Source organism: Pleurodeles waltl, chromosome 10, assembly GCF_031143425.1.
Source record: "Pleurodeles waltl isolate 20211129_DDA chromosome 10, aPleWal1.hap1.20221129, whole genome shotgun sequence".
Classification (NCBI taxonomy): domain Eukaryota; kingdom Metazoa; phylum Chordata; class Amphibia; order Caudata; family Salamandridae; genus Pleurodeles; species Pleurodeles waltl.
Window position 1 is genome coordinate 29,915,992 of NC_090449.1, and position 18,943 is coordinate 29,934,934.

General features: G+C 45.4%; 1 protein-coding gene across 1 annotated transcript in view; it reads right to left on the minus strand.

Moving 5' to 3' along the window:
- The window catches only part of PTPN18 (protein tyrosine phosphatase non-receptor type 18), a 266,237-nt gene that overhangs the window by 105,230 nt on the left and 142,064 nt on the right, over positions 1 to 18,943 (minus strand). The window contains exons 5-9 of the mRNA XM_069209534.1: positions 17,706 to 17,744; positions 17,384 to 17,452; positions 6,699 to 6,761; positions 3,679 to 3,821; positions 1,237 to 1,303 (exon numbers count right to left, since the gene is read on the minus strand). Of these exons, the coding sequence (XP_069065635.1) occupies positions 1,237 to 1,303; positions 3,679 to 3,821; positions 6,699 to 6,761; positions 17,384 to 17,452; positions 17,706 to 17,744 (381 nt within the window). The remainder of the gene's footprint in view (positions 1 to 1,236; positions 1,304 to 3,678; positions 3,822 to 6,698; positions 6,762 to 17,383; positions 17,453 to 17,705; positions 17,745 to 18,943) is intronic.

The following is an 18,943-nucleotide window of genomic DNA, read 5'->3' on the forward strand; positions in this document are numbered from 1 at the left end:
AGATATGGCTCCTCTGTGTAATGCCTCAGCCTGTAAGGGACCTCAGAGATAGCTCCACTATGTAATGCCTCAGCCTGTAAGAGGACCTGAGAGATAGCTCCTCTGTGTAATGCCTCACCCTGTAAGGGACCGCAGAGATAGCTCCTCTGTGTAATGCCTCAGCCTGTACGGAACCTCAGAGATAGCTCCTCTGTGTAATACCTCAGTCTGTAAGGGGACCTTAGAGATTGCTCCTTTGTGTAATGCCTCAGACTGTAAGGGACCGCAGAGATAGCTCCTCTGTGTAATGCCTCAACCTGTAAGGGGATCTCAGGGATAGCTCTTATGTGTAATGCCTCAACCTGTAAGGGAACCTGAGAGATAGCTCCTCTGTGTAATTCCTCAGCCTGTAAGGGACCACAGAGATAGCTCCTCTGTGTAATGCCTCAACCTGTAAGGGAACCGGAGAGATAGCTCCTCTGTGTAATTCCTCAGCCTGTAAGGGACCACAGAGATAGCTCCTCTGTGTAATGCCTCAACCTGTAAGGGGATCTCAGGTATAGCTCTTATGTGTAATGCCTCAGCCTGTAAGGGAACCTGAGAGATAGCTCCTTTGTGTAATGCCTCAGCCTGTAAGGGACCGCAGAGATAGCTCCTTGTGTAATGCCTCAGCCTGTACGGGAACCTGAGAGATAGCTCTTCTGTGTAATGCCTCAGCCTTTAAGGGATCGCAGCGATAGCTCCTTTGTGCAGTGCCTCAGCCTGTACGGGACCTTAGAGATAGCTCCTCTGTGTAATGCTTAGGCCTGTACGGGACCTTAGAGATAGCTCCGCTGTGTAATGCCTCAGCCTGTAAGGGGACCTGAGAGATAGCTCCTCTGTGTAATGCCTCAGCCTGTAAGGGGACTTCAGAGATAGCTCCTCTGTGTAATGACTCAGCCTGTAAGGGGACTTCAGAGATAGCTCCTCTGTGTAATGACTCAGCCTGTAAGGGGACTTCAGAGATAGCACCTCTGTGTAGTGCCTCAGCCTGCAAGGGACTTCAGGGATGGCTCCTCTGTGTAATGCCTCAGTCTTAAGGGGACCTGAGAGATAGCTCCTCTATGTAATGCCTCAGTCTGTAAGGGACTTCAGGGATGGCTCCTCCGTGTAATGCCTCAGTCTTAAGGGGTCCCGAGAGATAGCTCCTATGTGTAATGCCTCAGCCAGTAAGGTCTCTGTGCCTGTGTGTTCTGTAATGAATCCATGCTCTCCTACCTTCTTGCTGATGAGGTTCTGGACGTGCTCCACCGTGCAGATGACGCCGGTTCGACCGCAACCAGCGCTGGGGAGAAGAAACCATCAGTGAGTGCCCTGGCTGCCGTTAGAAATTATTAATTTAATTATTCACCTTTTATAGACATCACATCCGGAATTTTCTTTTGTAATGTGTCCATTTTTTATTTCTGACAGTAGACTCATATGTCTTTTTACTCCTAACTCACATGTTTTTTGTTGTATTACGGCTACACACCACCGGTTTGCGTTCATACACTGCGACAAATAAATTAAATATTATGGTGAGAAAGCAGGTCAAAGAAGGAACAGCAACACTTACTAGCCACCAGTACCCACAGATTTCCTCTTCTGTTTCCTCGGGATCCAGCCATGTCCCATCCTAGTTTTCACTGCTGCCGCCTTTATAGGCCACGTCACCCACTCTGGTGTGGTTAAGCAGCTCTGCCAGAATGCAGGAGTCTAGTCCACCCCAGTTGTTCCAGCCCAACATTGAGTTTATCTCCAACCCATGAACACATCTAACCTCAATGTGCAACCCCTGTCCTGAGACATGGTGTCCTCGCATCAAGGTACCTCCAGGTCGGGTGCCAGTTTGGGATACCCCTTTGAACCCAGGTACAGAGAGCATGGCAGGACCGAGGCTTCAGAGGTGGCCCGTACATGGTTCTAGTCAAGGTAGCAAGCCCACTGAGGAGAGGTCAATGGGCCTTGAAATAAATATATTTCTCCTTGTTACACCAGCCTCAGGTAGGTGCACTATTTTGGCACAAATCCATGTCTACAACTCTTCATACTTATAGGTTTGCATCATAGTTCATGATGGGTGCAGGGGACCCCCCTGCAGTGCCCATGGACGCCTTCCGGACACAGAGTAACACAAGGCAGTGCCCATGGATGCCTTCCGGACACAGAGTAACACAAGGCAGTGCCCATGGACGCCTTCCTGACACAGAGTAACACAAGGCAGTGCCCATGGACGCCTTCCGGACACAGAGTAACACAAGGCAGTGCCCATGGACGCCTTCCGGACACAGAGTAACACAAGGCAGTGCCCATGGACGCCTTCCTGACACAGAGTAACACAAGGCAGTGCCCATGGACGACTTCCTGACACAGAGTAACACAAGGCAGTGCCCATGGGCGACTTCCTGACACAAAGTAACACAAGGCAGTGCCCATGGACGCCTTCCGGACACAGAGTAACACAAGGCAGTGCCCATGGACGCCTCCCTGACACAGAGTAACACAAGGCAGTGCCCATGGACGCCTCCCTGACACAGAGTAACACAAGGCAGTGCCCATGGACGCCTCCCTGACACAGAGTAACACAAGGCAGTGCCCATGGACGCCTTCCTGACACAGAGTAACACAAGGCAGTGCCCATGGACGCCTTCCGGACACAGAGTAACACAAGGCAGTGCCCATGGACGCCTTCCTGACACAGAGTAACACAAGGCAGTGCCCATGGACGCTTTCCGGACACAGAGTAACACAAGGCAGTGCCCATGGACGCCTTCCGGACACAGAGTAACACAAGGCAGTGCTAACAAAGCAACGCAATTCAACATGTACCATTTACATTGCCTTGTAAACACCACAATGGATTTAACATCGGGTGTGCATCAAACAGAAGATGCAAACCGGACGCAAAATCTTTGTAAATCTGGGGCTTAATTTTTTACAAATTAAGCACCTTCCCCCGCTATGAAATACAGCCCAATTAAAAGTTTGTAAACCTCTTGTACATAGCAGAAAAGTATGTGCAATGTTTGACAAAAAATCTGCTACAAGTTCAATGGACCATGACCAGCATCCGCTTGCTGTGCTGTCCTCTTCCTTTCTCAGTCCCAGCTGGTCCAGTCATTGTATAGTTAGGTCTCTTGGTTCTGTGGTATGCATCTTTTTAACATTTCCAACTGAATTATTCCATTTTAATCTTTTGTTCCTTTTAGAGGTACTTATCCATGTTTATTTTCCATTGTGTGAAAAAATACACACAAGAGGCAATCTCGGTTTCAGTTGTGTCACACATACATTAGGAACCCTCACCACACCTCACCTGCATTGACAGGTGTGTGTGCACAAACACACACAAAAACTGGTACCCCAGAATCACTTACAATGCACACTTACCGGAGGCAGACTGTCCTGCCATCTGCAGTTGACAAACCTAAACTTGCAGTGCTTACATACTGGGGAGCCACAAACACACACACACACCCACCCCATGCATCACCTACAGTGCTTACATATCGGGCAGCCTTTCTCCTCTCACCTGCAGTGGACACACAAGGTACTCCACCCATCCCCTATACTGCATATATACTGGGGAAGTCTTTAATCTCTCACCTGTAGTCGACACACATGAAGTACTCCACCCATCACTAATAGTGCATATGTACTGGGACTTTCATCTCTCACCTGCAGTGGACACACATGGGCGCTGGGTCCTCCCCTTGGTACTGCCGAAGGAGCCGTATCATCTCCAGGAAGCAGTCGTAGGTGTCGGGAATTCCACGGTCAGGCCAGGCCACGTACTGGAAATGGATGATCTCTCGCACCTCCTGCAGGCAAGCAGCAGAGACACTACATTTGTGATACTAATAGCAGCCATCTTGTAAACCCTCTGAATATCGAACCCACAATATTGGTGGGACAGAATATTGAGAACAAAATATTGAAAAAAATAGACAGTAAGTAGCCCTAGACTCGTGTTTTTTTTCTCTCTCTCTCTCTCTCTCTCTCTCTCTCTCTCTCTCTCTCTCTCTATATATATATATATATATATGTATATATATATGTATATTTATATATATATATATATATACATACATACATACACACACACACACACACACACACACACACACACACACACACACACCTACCTACCTATCTGGTACATATATCTTCAAGGTATATAGAGGCAAAGTTGGCAATAGTAAATCTATACTTCCCTATATGCACTTACCTTTCTCTATTTTGTCCCTCAATATTCTGTCCTCAATATTCTTAATCCACAATATTGTTGGTGTCCATATTCAGTAGTACAATTGTGCTTATTCCTTGGGAGCTGCATTTCATCAGGAGAGGTCTAGCTTGGTTTGATTCCGGTGTCCTGTACATATGACATCAGCTGGTGGGCCTATGCATGTGATGTCATTGTTAAAATATTGAGTGCCCAGTGCCCACACTGCTAGTTTTTGTGAGCAGGGTCTGGCCGCCGTGACACCCGTACCATGTCCACCTATGCACTAAACTCACATGGCCAGCGTGTCAACATTTTCTGTTGCCCCACTAGTGTTTTGAATATATTTTAGCAGCCATTATGCGGGCCATGTAAGACTTGCAATCACTTTGCAGCCATTTATTGTGGCCTCCTGATTGCTGGTGATCAGTCATGTTAAAAGGCACCCAACAATGATTGTGACCACTTAACGCGTCTCATTTAACGAATCCACCATTGTACATTGTTGTTTAAATGTTCACAATTAGTGTTTCTGCTATTCGAAGGTGCATCTTAAATGCTTAGTCATTGCACTAAAATGGCAGCACCATGAGTGTAAAGACGTTTGGGCCGTTTTCGACTTCAGAGTAGGATTTTTTACTCCATAAAATACTCTGTTGCCCTGAAAGAGTAACAGCACTCCAAAGTTAGAGATGCCTGCAGCCCCAGCGGACTTCTCTTACATTGGCAGGAGCTGCTCTCACAACGGTTCCCGTGAGTGCACTGAAAATGTGCTGTATGGCTCCCTCAACATAAGGGTGCAGTTTGGCACATTTTCAATATCTTTTTTTATTTTCAAAAACAAAGGGCTTGATTTAGATATTGGTGTATGGGTCGCTCCATCACAACGGTGACGGATATACCAAACGCTGACATTTAAATCCAATAGGAAATCAAGGGATTTAGATGTCGACGGACGGGATATCCGTCACCGTTGTGATAGATCTTGGCAGTAACCCGTCTGCCAATATCTAAATCAGGCCCAAAATCCTAAAGCGTAATTTTCTGGTTGAATTTTTCAAATCGGTCAGCCTTTTGTTGTTCTTCACAAATGTAATAAAATTTGAATCAATCAAATTAGCAAAAGAGGCCCGGTGCTGTTTTTTTTTACAACATTGCCCAGGGGGATGGGGTCTCCGTGGCCACCATCGGTTTGGTGAGGATGGCTGCACTTTCCTTAAATATATCCGGTCCAAGGCAGTGGGTCCCCGGAGCCCGAAATGAGCTGCCGCCTCACTGTCCATATATATATTTTAAAATGCTGTGCTGCATTTTTGTTTTGTTTACCGTGATCCTGCGAGTCTCCCCACGACACATGGCAACATTTGCTCCATTTAAAAAAAAACTAAAGCTTAAGAACCCAGAGGGGTCCTTCTGGGTTTAACACCCCCCCCATGGGGCCCTAAAGGCGAAGGATATCCATTCACTGATCTCTTATATGATTGTTTTTTTAAAATTCAGAACATGGGACTAAGGGCCAGATGTATCAAAGGGTTTTACCCATTCTATGTCTATGGGAAAATGTGTTGGTACATATGGCCCTAAGTCCCACGATCCCAAAATGGCTGCCAGCTACATTATCCCCCATTTTGCCTGCAGCCAATCAGAGTGATCCCTTCCAACGGAGTCTGACTCCTGTGGAGCGGCATGGCCCAAAGAGAAAAAAAAGCTTCCTGAGCAATAGAATACTCTATTTTAAAACTGGCACTCCTGCAAGCCTCTCATGGACCCAACCATCCCGATATATAAATATTTTTAAATCTTAATATCTCAGAAACTACAGAACGGACTCACACCAAATCACAAAAAGTGCAATCTGTGAAACAAGATCTAGTGTCCTGACAAATTTGGGGTAATTCCATTCAGTAGGTTTTTGCAATAGTGCTGCCTAAAGAAGTCTATGGAAAATGCATTTTGGAAATTTGCTTTTTTGACCCCCACTACTCCCCCCCACATCCACCCCCCACCCCCACCCCACCCCCAACAGATTCCCCTGAAAATTTCCAAAAAGGAATTTAGGTGAATGTGCCTTTTTTGGAAAGTTTTGTGATTATTTGCTTGTCTAATGGCGCTAAAGTTATTTGCAAAACAAAAAACAGCTTGTCTGCTGAAAAGCAGATCTAACTTGCTTATATATACAAACACACACACCTGCAAACACACGCACCCAGCTTGATTGACTAATGCTTAGGATAAGGGCAGGGAGCTTAAGAATTGGGTGTCCCGGGTGGATGAGTGATTGGTTAAAAAAAAAAAATGGATGAATTTTCAGACACTTATGTGGATGGACACCTCCCCCCTGTAGCTCCTGCTGTGTGCGCTATGTAGAGGTGCTTGTGCCTCCCCACTAAGGTGCTGGCAGGCCTCTAAGTGGACACAAGTAGGAGTACAGCACCTACATGTAGCCCAAGCGAGGCGTTAGTGATTTACTCACCCTCTGGAAGGTCACCTGCAGCGTTCGGAGCACCACCTCCGTGTTGGGCATCTTCTTCTCTATCTGGAGGAGAAAAGGGACAGGAGAAAGACATTAATGGTCTCACTGACACCGCTGGCCACTATCCCCTGAGATGGCGGATAGCAGTGGATGGGGAGGGCTGAGTGTAAAAACAGTGATGCAGTGGCCCAGCCTCTGAAGCCAGGTGCAGGACCTTGTGATTGCTTATTTTATCCAGTCACCTTACAAATAAGGGATAGTGACACCTAGAGGGGTCTTTAAACACATGTTTACGTGCACCAAGGGCTTTAAGTGGGCCAGGTCCTGCTGGGTCCGAGCACCATCAGTAATTAATAAGGCAGCTTGAGACAGGTCAATTTTGGGCTCTATATTCATCCTCTAAGTATTGAGCTAAAAAACACAGTACACAAAACATTTGATTGACCGCCAGGTAGGTAGTAACCTGCCGCTTCACAGCAGTTCCTGGCATTAATCAACCTAACTTGCCTCAAGAGCCGGAACAAACACCGGAATGGGGGCGGAGAAGCATGGTGGCTAACCCAGGCCTACCACTCTTACTTTTCAGTTTCTTTTAGAGCGGAGAATGATCTTCACACAGCATCGACTCTCCCGAGGGACTCCCCTCTTGGGACTTGACATTTCACAGCATACTATGGTCCTTATTTAGTGTTTGGTGGATGGGGGTACCCCGCCACAAATGTGACAGATATCCCGTCTGCTGTATTACGATCCCATTGTATCCTATGGGAATTGTTTGTAAAAGAGTGACACGTTTGCCAAACTCTAAAGCAGGCCCTATAATCTGCTTATACCCTTGCGCCACAGCAGGCACTCTACAGCAGTCGGACTTATTTATTTTTGCTTAAAGTTGCGGCTGGAGGCAAGTGGACCTGCCCTGTCTTGGGCTCTCTAGTCAGCAGGAATTGAAATAATGTATATGTGAAAAAAGAACTCTTATCTGCTCATTAGATCCGCAACGGGGAAATTCAGTAATTAAGATGGAGTGAGAACTTTTGTTTGCATGATTTCTTTTACCACAATATCCAGCAGCAAAAATGTAAATGTGCTTATTTCCCCTCAAACAGGGAAAAGCCACCTTTCTCCTCTGGCCGCATGTTATATTGCCTTTAATGCCACTTTTTGGGGAGGCATTTCAGCTCCGGTGAAATTCTTTTCAACTTTATCCAAAGTACAGCTCCAAAAGTGTACTGCGTTGTATTTCTATTTATATAGCACTTAGGCCCGAATTTATACTTTTTTTGCAAGGCATTAGCGTCATTTTTTGACGCAAAATCAGCACAAACTTACAGAATACAATTGTATTTTGTAAGTTTGCGCCGCTTTTACGTCAACAAATGACGCTAATGCGGCGCAAAAACGTATAAATCAGGGCCTTAATGCCCCTGAAAAGGCGCTGAAACAGGATTTGTGAGAATCTTGATTTAATGTTGTTTAAAAGAAGTCTGTGGGTGTAGTGAATGGAAGGAAAGAATCTTGATGCAGAAGTGACTTAAATCCACGGTGTATGAATTTCAATATTTTGTGGAAACACTGCCTTGTGTGCTGGGAGTATCGCCCAATTTATGATAAATCAATATGTTGTTGCTTACTACTTTCAGTTATCGTTTGCGGACTTAATTGGTGAGCATTTGAGACATTTGGTGGAGGCCATGTCCGTATTTACATATGCCACGCCCCTTGGAAAGGCCTCTTGCTAAGGCCTCTTTGGCCACACCTCTTTTAGAAACCCCTCCACTATTTTTAAGACTACTGAAAGGCCTGCGTGCACCCAGGACTGCAGCATTGGGAACTGTGGTAACAGCCATCTCTTGAGAGAGGCCTGCATCAGCCATGGAGGGGATCACTGCTTTAGGAGAGCTCTCATTTGTTTCACAACAGGGGAGGACATATTTAACCCCCACCCTCCACCACATACTTTGTTGTAATGGACTATTGTTCGAATTAGCTGGCCATACAAGGATTCAGACATAATTTTGATGGTCAGAAGGCTCAGCGGGTTACATGCCTGCTGCTAATATCATTCTGTTACCTGCGGGTAACAACACTGGTCCCGGCAGGGCCATTTAAGCCTTTCCTCCTTCAGAAGTCTCTAAAGTTAGGGTCATTAGGCGGTTCAGTAGCGACACCTGTCAATTACAAAGCTTTAAAATGGCAAAACTCCAATAAAAAGAACTATATATTAAGAGAATTAATTAATAGTTTCATGGTAGGAATTTCTCTAGGTCAGTGGTTCTCAACATTTTGGCGTGAGGACCCCCACTGAATCACTATTGGAAGAGGGGGATCCCCAAGCAATTTGTACAATTTAAATTTCAAACATTTAAACAGTAATTCACAAAAATACACAAACAAGTACACACCAAACAAATGCTCAACTTACTGAAGATATATTTATTTTAATCAGAAAGTTGGATCTCGACAATTAACTTTTGAATGTTTGGTTTTATTTAGGAAAGCTGAATCCTCTGGTCAGATTCTAAATTTCCCAAGCGATTTCGTTTTTATTTTAGGTACATAAGATCTGAGAAGCTTTCTAACATACATTTATGTTCGGAAAATAAGTAAAACCGTAAGGGCCTCTCATATCTCCATAGCCTCTCAGTCACATGTAATTCATTTGTTTTATAGTGTCTCTCATACCAGTGTAGGGTATCGGAGCACTTTACAGGGTACTACAAGGTGTAGGATTCACATCTCATCCACACTGGTAGGCATTTTCGAGAGTGCGTGGTCTGGAGAAGCAAAAACTCAAGATTCAGAACATAATACAGTGGTTAACGTTGACTTTAATAATAAGAATGTATTTCTATGCAAGAAAACCCTTTTTAGCAGAATAAGGAAAAATCAAAGACTGTGAAAAAACATAAAACTTTATAACTTGTACCATGCAGTTTGCATGCAGCTCTTTGATGGCAGTTCATAGCTCCATGTGCTAGATTACAATTCTAACTTATGAATTGCACAGTAACAAAAGAACCTCTGTGACAAAAGCAGTAACTCACTATGATATGCACATAAAATACTGTTCTTTGCATGATACTCGTTCTTTGCAGCAGCCATATTCGCCATCTGTGTTACCTTTGATGAGTCAAAATTGCCACTAGACAGAACTCCCATTTCTCTCCAGCAGGTACATTAATCACCAGAGTTATTTCAGGCCTTTTTATTTTTGCCAAAAAGTTGCTGGATGTACAAGGAACCTTGCAGTGATTTTAAAGCTGCAGCACAAAGGAAGTAATAAGTATAAAAACACACACCAAAGGCCCCAGCTGGAGCAGTGCCTTCCTCCTGTCCAGGCCTGCGGACCCCTGGGGGGCCACGGACCACAGGTTGAGAACCACTGCTCTAGATTGCTAAAACAGCCTCCCACTGCAACAAACTTGGGCCATTGTTGCAAACTGAGCTGAAAACAATATGTCTACCACACTCTAAAACACGGGGCAAAAAGGATCTGTGCGCCACCCACTGACATTTGGTCTTTTTTTTTTCTTTACGCACTCACCTACCCGTTTAAACTGTTTGGATCCAATTTACAAAGGTCTTTCCATTTCCATGCACAAGTTAAAAGTTACGTGCTCAAAGAACTGATGTGTGGGTGTAAATTCTATTATGGACACACTTAGTATTTCTTCTCGGCATACTGAAAGTAGGAATACAGGCCCATATGTACGAAGTCATTTTGCATTTCTTAACGGACCGAATCGCTATTTCAGCCCGTTAAGAAATGCTACATAGGCTTTCCTGTACAAAGGGCTCTGTGGCTTTGCAAACTGCGATTTCTACCCTGTAGAAATTGCATTCTGTGATTATCAAAATGGGATATCGTAAATAGGGATTTTATATTTGCTTTTTCCAAAGCACATGTACAAAGCATTTCCTAAATGCAAAATGGGTATTTAGGAAATGCTATTACCATCAAATCCAATTCGATGGTAACCATATACAAATTCCAAAAAGACACCCAAAATGCACTTTTTGCTGTGCCTTGAAGCACGCAGTCAGCCAAACGTTATGAAGTGCTTTTGAAGAGCACCACTTTTTCTTCCCTTACACTTAAGGGAGGTCCTTAGACCCATAGGTAGGAATTCCTAAGTACCGATTTCCTAATATCGATTGCGACTCTGTAGGAGTTGCTATGAGGAAATCGGAATTTTCTTACATTCCATTTTGCATTTTCTAATTAGTGATTTCTTTGGATTCACAATTTAAAAAAAATGCAAAATGGAACTTTCGTACATTTGGGCCACAGAGAAGCGGCCAACATAGGAGCCTGTCCACAGATGTAATCGTAGGGGAAAGGCAGTCGGAGTCGGAGGTCGCTGGGACTGCAAAGTATGATGAAAACCTACAAACTCCTAGGTTTGTGAGTAGTTTGCACGTCTATCCCCTCCATAAAAACAAAGCAAATTTACTCCTGTAATACTGTAAAGCAAGGACCTTTTCATGGTGAAAACAAAAGGATGAATAATTTATTTCATGTGGCTGTTGGAGAAGAGATTCCTTTAAGAGGTAAAATGTAATTTTACACATTGCAGCCATGTGCACCCAGGTGATTTGCTAGCCACTCAAACCACCCTCTGAAGAACACATGGTGGAAATGTACACCTTGCAAAGATCTCTGTGTCTATTACAAAAGCGTTTTGCAAAAAATGACAGAGGTGTGCAATTCATATACTGCAAGCATGGTTTTCTAACTTGGCTGCAATAAGAATACAAAAGCCTTCATTATGAGGCTGAAGAAAATCCCGAAACCGGCCACAAACAGGAATAAGCAGCCGAATCGTCTTTATGAGTTGGACGGAAAACCTGCACCATGAGGAATTTTCGCTATCCACATTACATAAGAAGAAGCCCAGAGAAGTGTGAAAATGGAAAGGTTCTCAGTAACGTAAGAAACGTGGGGAAATCAGTGTGAAAAACACAGATTCTGAATGCAATGCTTTAGTCTGACTTCATGACTGTGCAGGGATACCACACCTGGTGGTAATTCTACGTGCTACGCTGGTGAGTCCATTTACTATTAAATCAAAGAGGGTTTACATCAAACACACAACAGTAATGGAAGGAATGCTTAGAAATTGTCTGACCACTGGCAATCTCTTTAGCATTCCAACTCATTGTTTATTTTGCTCACCATGACACCTCAGATTAGACCCAGACACATGCAAGTCAGCTTTGGGCCTGCTTCATAAGAAAACTCCAGCCCAGGTTCTCTCTGAATCGGAACACAAGCAACCCAGGATCACTTTCAGCCAATCTAAGCCTCTTCATTCAGGTGCCACTTGGTTCCAGTGGCACAGTGAGCACAGGACCCATGTGAACGTAAAGTTCCACTCACTTTGACCCATCATCTTTTATGTATTTGATTTAACACCTTAAGTGGCCAAAGTTATGCTCAGACGTGGGTCCCTTGCACACTGGACCACTGGAGCCAAACTACACCCAACTGACGAGCCCTGATCAGACCAAAAGCAGTCATGGGAGTGACTGTCAGTGGCAAGGCAAACTAGAAGCATTCCTCCTATTGCGCTTTGTGTGTTTGATGTAATGCCATAAGTGGCCAAAGTTATGCCCAGACGTGGGTCCCTTGCACACTGGACCACTGGAACCAAACTGACGAGCCCTGATCAGACCAAAAGCAATCATGGGAGTGACTGTCAGAGGCAAGGCAAACGAGAAGCATTCCTCCTATCGCTCTTTGTGTGTCTGATGTAATGCCATAAGTGGCCAAAGCTATGCCCAGACGTGGGTCCCTTGCACACTGGGCCACTGGAAACAAACTACACCTAACTGACGAACCCTAATCAGCCAAAACCAGTCCTGGTGGTTATTGCCACTGGTGAGACAAATGACAAGCAATGCTCCCGTCACCTTTTGGGTGCTTGATGAACTCAAAGCGGGTTGGCAGAACCGAGAGTCTTTCCACCCCCATCTCGGCTATCCCTCATTTGAAAAGTGTGACCCGACTTGGAATCATGTCCAACCTCCCAGTAAACCCAGTGCTTCCGTAGACTTGGCTGGGATCCCCCCCACTCCTCAGCAAACCTCCCCCCCCTTGAAAGAACTGTTCACCTGCATTAAATCCAGGGGTGTCACCTGCAGCACACTCCGGACATCACCCTCCTTGGAGGTGTAACAGGTAGATGGATAAGAAATAGTGTACTCTCCCCATCACAGGCCACGAAGGGTGGCTGGGTGCCTGGACGCGGTGTCGAAGGGATGAATGAAAGGCCACGGACTGGAGGGAGGTGGGCGGGAGCCGTGCAAGACGGCAACACAGCTGCTTCCGGTTCGCTTTGCTCCCGCTCAGAACTCCAAATACTCATCCGAGGCGCCTCCTGTGGCTTCGGTTAATGTTTAACTCGAGAATACCTGCGAGTACTCGGAGTTTATCCCGCGCCTCCCCACAGTGCCCACCTTGGGCCCGAAGCCCCCCGACACACACGGGGTTCCTCGAACGGGAACCGTGGCCTCTGGACCTCCCCTCTCCCTGGTTCACCAGTTCCTAATATTTGTATCTCGTGTGATTATTAGAAACAAGAACTTGTTCTCAACTTTGCCCCCCTCGGCGCGCGCTGGAGCCTGCGCCCTCTGTACCCTCGTGCCTGACAGAGCGGTGCCAAGGTCACTGGCAGCGGCGGTGGGGGCAGGTACTGGGTATACTTTTGTTCTTTTAAGTCTGGCTACACTCAGCTTTAGTTGCGTGGTGACCTTAATGTCATCTATTTTACTAAATGTTCCTAAATATTTAAAGAGAGAGAGTTATGATTTTGGGTCAGACCCGTTCCTCTCTGGGCTTTCTGGAGTTTTCGTGGTTTGCCACTGATTGGCTAGACTGTCCGTCAAACCCAAGACATTGTGTGGATGGTTACATTGTGACATTTGTGTTCTCATCAGGTTGTGGTGTTGAAGGATCAAGAGGTCCCTTTGTGAGACTGCAGACGAGCATAACTGTAATTTCTAATTGAGACCCATGGGGACAGATTTACAAACTTTTCGTACTGAGTTTGTGTCATAAAAGTGACGCAAACAAACGCAAAACGTTTTTTGTTGGATTTACTTTCTGTCTGCCCAAGTAACTTTGCCCAAAGAGCTGCTTTGCGTTACTCTTCGTCAGAGGGTTGCTACATGGGTGGCACATGGGGTGCCCGTGCTACCACCCATGCTTTTTGATGAAAACACCCATCTGCTAACAATAGCAGGCATGGCTTTGTGTAAAAAAATAACACCACTTTGAAGCAGGCTTTGAAAGGAGAACTAGTTTTAATGTCCTTTGTGTTGCAAGTGTGCTGCACTGTACAACACACATACAAAGTAGGAAAAGTTTTACAGTTTGTCTAGACATGTTATTTTGAACTGGAAAGGCACCGTTCCTGTACAAACCCTATGCTCGACTCACGCAGACACCTTTGTACTATGGTGCAAGGACACATGCGTGGTGCTCGCCACCCTGATTGATTGTGCGCTGGGGGGGGGGGGGGGGAATGCCGTATCTCTGCAGATATTGCACTTTCTAGTTTACTCCCTGTCACGTAGCGCAGCAACTTTGGGAACTGCACTGCGTTGTGCGACAAGGTCGTAAATCCAGCCCATAGTGTGTATCTGATGTATTTACTGTACTGGCATGACAACATCTTAAGTGTTGAATTATGGCTTTTTGGAAAGGACATGCAGTTCTTTGGATGCCCTTGACCGTCAAACACCTAGTGCTATTCATGGATTATCCCTGGGTGTTCACTTGTTTTCCTTCGCTATAATTATAATACAGTGGATTTATGCCTTTTTATGTTCACAAAGTAAAGACGTGCCTACACATTGGCTTTCTTCAAGGCACAATGAAAATATTGTCCCTTTTTCAAAAGCATCTACTATGCTTAGTGTGCCCTCTAAGTTCACTGTGCCCAATGTAAACCTCTCCTTCTGAGTCACAATACTGTTCACTGCATTTCCAGCTTGACTCTGATCGTAGAATCAGTTCTGCAAAGGGGCACTACTCTCAGCTTCCATACGGCCGAAGGACAGGGCGTTCCTTCGTTACGGGATTTTCCCTCTAGGAGAGCTGGAACAACATGTGCCACACACTTCCCCTAACAAAAGACAGACCCATTAGATTTGCCAATGCTTGATTTATAGTGTGTGTCTGCCTTTCCTTTTTAACCACTGATATTTATTTTGATACACAGTGAGCACAGTGTGCCAGCCAGGCGGTAGGATTGCAGAGCTTCTGCACCACCCCTGTCTCACAGTAGGTTAGGCCTTGGTTCAGAAATTTAGAATCATGATTTCAGCATCCTCACAGCCTTGCAGCCCTCTCTGCTCTGAACATTGCCAGGACTACTGACTGAGCATCAACGGAATAACCTTCCCACTCCCGGACAGTATCCGAGAGAGTAGGTCAGGCAAGGAGCTTCATGCTTTGATCAGATGTAGTTTGTAGCTAGCAGGATATTCATGCAACAGTATCTGTTCATGGATCAACACCAACCCACTATATCCAGAGAAAAAGATATAGAGGCCTAAACTCACAAGTAAGATTAGCGTTTATGCCATGAAAGAAAATATAAGATGGATAGATCAGGGCTGAAAGAAGTAGGACATCATGAGTGTTTAAGGTAGTTATTGAGGAAGAGGGTTTCCAGCCTGAAGCTGTTGAAGGAACCGGATGAACAAGCAATGGCAAAGCCTTTTAGGTTCACCTATCTATTTGCGTTGTCAATGCTTTAAAAAAAAGTTGCCCAGCAACATGGGTTGCTGTGCAACATGTCTCAAAATAAACAGAAGCAAAGCCAGACTTGACACGTCAGAGATGTTTTTGTTTACTTTGAGCCATGTTGATCAGCTGTCCGCTCTGGTGTGCAGCCTCATGAACAAAAATGTAACAAAGCCACAAAGTTCTGTACGAGCTATGTGACTGTTATTTTTTTTTATTTTTTATTTTTTAAACTTTTGCACAGCAGTGATGAAGACTGAAGCACAGGAGGACGCCGGAGGAAGTGCTGACCAAAAGGGAGCAAGGAAACCAAAGTGCCATGGGAGCCAACCAATGTTAGGTAAAGGTAAGTAATGGGTGGACTCTAAGCCCCTTTAAATATTTTTTTCTTTACAAGAGATTTTGCAAGCATGGTGCAAGAGCTGTGCATGCGAAACCTAAAAAGTACCTTTCCTTCGGTAACGATATTTCAGGGGGATGCAGATTCTTCACCTTATGAATTATCTCCCCAAGCTTCAAATTAGCCTGGAAAAACTCTTCCTGAGCAATGGCTCTCCAGTGGGGGCTCAAGCCACGATTTCACCTGCCGACATGGCTACAACTTGAGTATACAAGGCACCAGTCAGCGCACCGGTGTCAGTTCCTAGACTTTTTGAGCGCCCCACTGAGGCATGTTACTGGTTAACCAAGGGCATCACACAGCACAACTTGGGTAAAGTAACCATCACTGCATGCCTGAGGCAGTACTGTTTGGTTAAAAAAAAATGCAAACATAACCATATACCGCCCACTGATGTCGGAAATGGGGACAACCCTGGAGACAACAGTGTAGTCAGTTCTGTGGGTGACGTAGCAGGAGATGGACTCTTTGTGAGACTCCAAAGAGTAAATCGGGTTTTGTGGTCATCCTTTGCTGTCAAATAGCCATGGCCCAGAATCAAGAAGACATCTATAATGTTTAGACTTTGTTGTAAACGGATGATTGTTTGTGATGAAATGGTAGTGCACTCATGGTGTTCATATTTTAGTGTAAACGACCAAGGATGAATTTGAATATTCATTGAAATCTAAGATGTGAGGGCAATCTAAACTTATGAAAATTGTCAGCAGGAAGGGAGGGTGTAAAAGGGGAGCATTATACATGGGTTGGGCAGTGAAGGTGGCCTCTTTATTGACATAGGGTGTTTTCAGAGCAGTAAATGGAAAATGCATAAGGAGATGACCAGGCAGTGTAGTATCTGATATCATAGTCAGAATATTATCCGATTGTGTTTTAAAATTTGAGTCAATAATAGAAAATCTACACCCAACAGGACAATATTTTTGTAAACTATATCTATGGCCACAATATTTATTCCAGATGATACTTCTGACTCAAATGTCCTGACGTAGAAGTGACCAGTTGGTTGCTTCTCATAGTTCTTGAGGGGAAGGTGTCACATTATATCTCCGGACATGATATTTAGCTAGATGATATTTCGGATTACAATGTTCTACCTTGGAGATGACCAGATGGTTGCCTTCTATAGTTCTTGAGCAGGAGGTGTCACATTATATCTTTGGATATGAGATTTTGCCAGATGATATTTCTGACTACAATGTCCTTCCATAGAGCTGACCAGGTGGCTGCCTCCCATAGTTCTCGAGGGGAAGGCGTCACACTATATCTCCGGACACGATATTTTGCCAGATGATATTTCGGACAATGTCCTACCATAGAGGTGACCAGGTGGCTGCTTCCCTTAGTTCTTGAGTGGAAGGTGTCACACTATATCTCTGGACATGATATTTAGCTAGATGCTATTTCTGACAACAATGTTCTACCATAGAGGTGACCAGGTGGCTGCCTCCCTTAGTTCTTGAGAGGAGGGGGGTAACATCACTTTAAGGAGTAGGGTGCCATGAAAGGAGGCCTTTTCTGCAAGGCACTTACCATAGTGACAGTGAAGGGGCCGAAGCTGGAAGGTTCTTGATCAGTCGGCCAGTAGCGCTCACACTTTTTCTGAAGAATGAAAGAGCAGATGTCAAGGAGCTACAAACAAATGATGCGAAGAGAACAGAAGGAGGGATTGGAAAAAAGAGATAACTAGCCCAAGAAAAGAATTCTAAAAGAAAATAATTAAAGTTAAAAGCAAGTAAAGAGAAGAAGACATAAGAAGACAAATACTGTGATGGGCACGAGAGGGACACTAATAGAAATGAGAAGAAATAAGCTGAAAGAAAGAACATGAACACAATTAGGAGACTAGTTTTACCTTCCCCAGTTCCACCTCTCGACAGGCCATCACCACCACCTGCAATGGAAGGAAGAAGAGGGTCAGCAGAAGTCTCCGGGGTGGCTTCCTCACACCGAGCACTTTACCCACACTCCCCTCCTCCAGGGCCTTCGATGACCATATTTATGCGCCATGGTAACAACGAAAGAACATGTTTTTGGTGCACCATACGACTCGCATCCTGTGTCGGCGGTGTTCATAGAAGGAGTGTACAAGGAGCAGGGCCGCACTAGGGAACCAAAAGCCGTCCTGGCACAAATGCTCAAACCTGTCCTGCTCCCTACGTGTCTTGCACAGCATCTCTACCCATTGGTTCTCGCTCTCTCCTTCTCTCCTCTATCTTCCCCTCTTTCATCACTTTCTTTCTTCCCTCCTCCCTCTCTATCTCTTGAAGCCCCCTGTGTCTGCTGCAATAAACCTTGGGGAGCTTGGGAAAGTGACAGAGGCACCAGTGGCCCTGGGCTTCCAAAGCCAGCCTCTAGGGGTCCAGCCCCCCAGGGAAATGCCCAGTGGAATAACAGGCCAGTCCGGGACTGCAATAGATTGTAGTTGGCACCTGACAGTGTTTCAGGATTTTTCAGCCCAGATTTTAGCAGCCGGGGGCTCTGAATCCGAGCCCCAGGACAGCAATCCTTTGGCTTCCACTGTGACCAATTGTGAGGGAGGCTGAACACCCAGGTTCTGATGGATACAACTACCTGTGGATTCCTCACCTCATGAATACTCCCATGGCGCCAGCATTCTACGGAAATCTTCTTACTAGTCTCTGCACGTCGACGAGGACGTCACTGTCTCGCACGCGACGCCGTCTGACGTCATACAGGCAATAAGAGGTCCTCGACGACGTGCGGACGTCAGTTCCCTTTTTTCCGTGCATTCGAAACGGTTATCTTTGAGGGAGCAACTGTTACTCTTGCGGTTACAGTGTATATCTTGCTGCGTACTCTTTCTCTGTGGAAATAATGTCGCAGAGAAAGTCTGGATTTAAGCCTTGTCGTGAGTGTGGAGGCAAGATGTCGGTGACGGATCCTCATTCCGATTGCCTTTGGTGTTTGAGCTCCGACCACGACGTCTCGACTTGTGATTCGTGTCAGCACATGAATCCGAAGGCCATTAAAGAACGCGAGGCGAAGCTGTTTATGGCCAAGTCAAAGGAGAAGCATCACAAGAAAAAGTCTTCTCCAAGACATCGGCGTCATCGAGACTCCCGGCGCCGT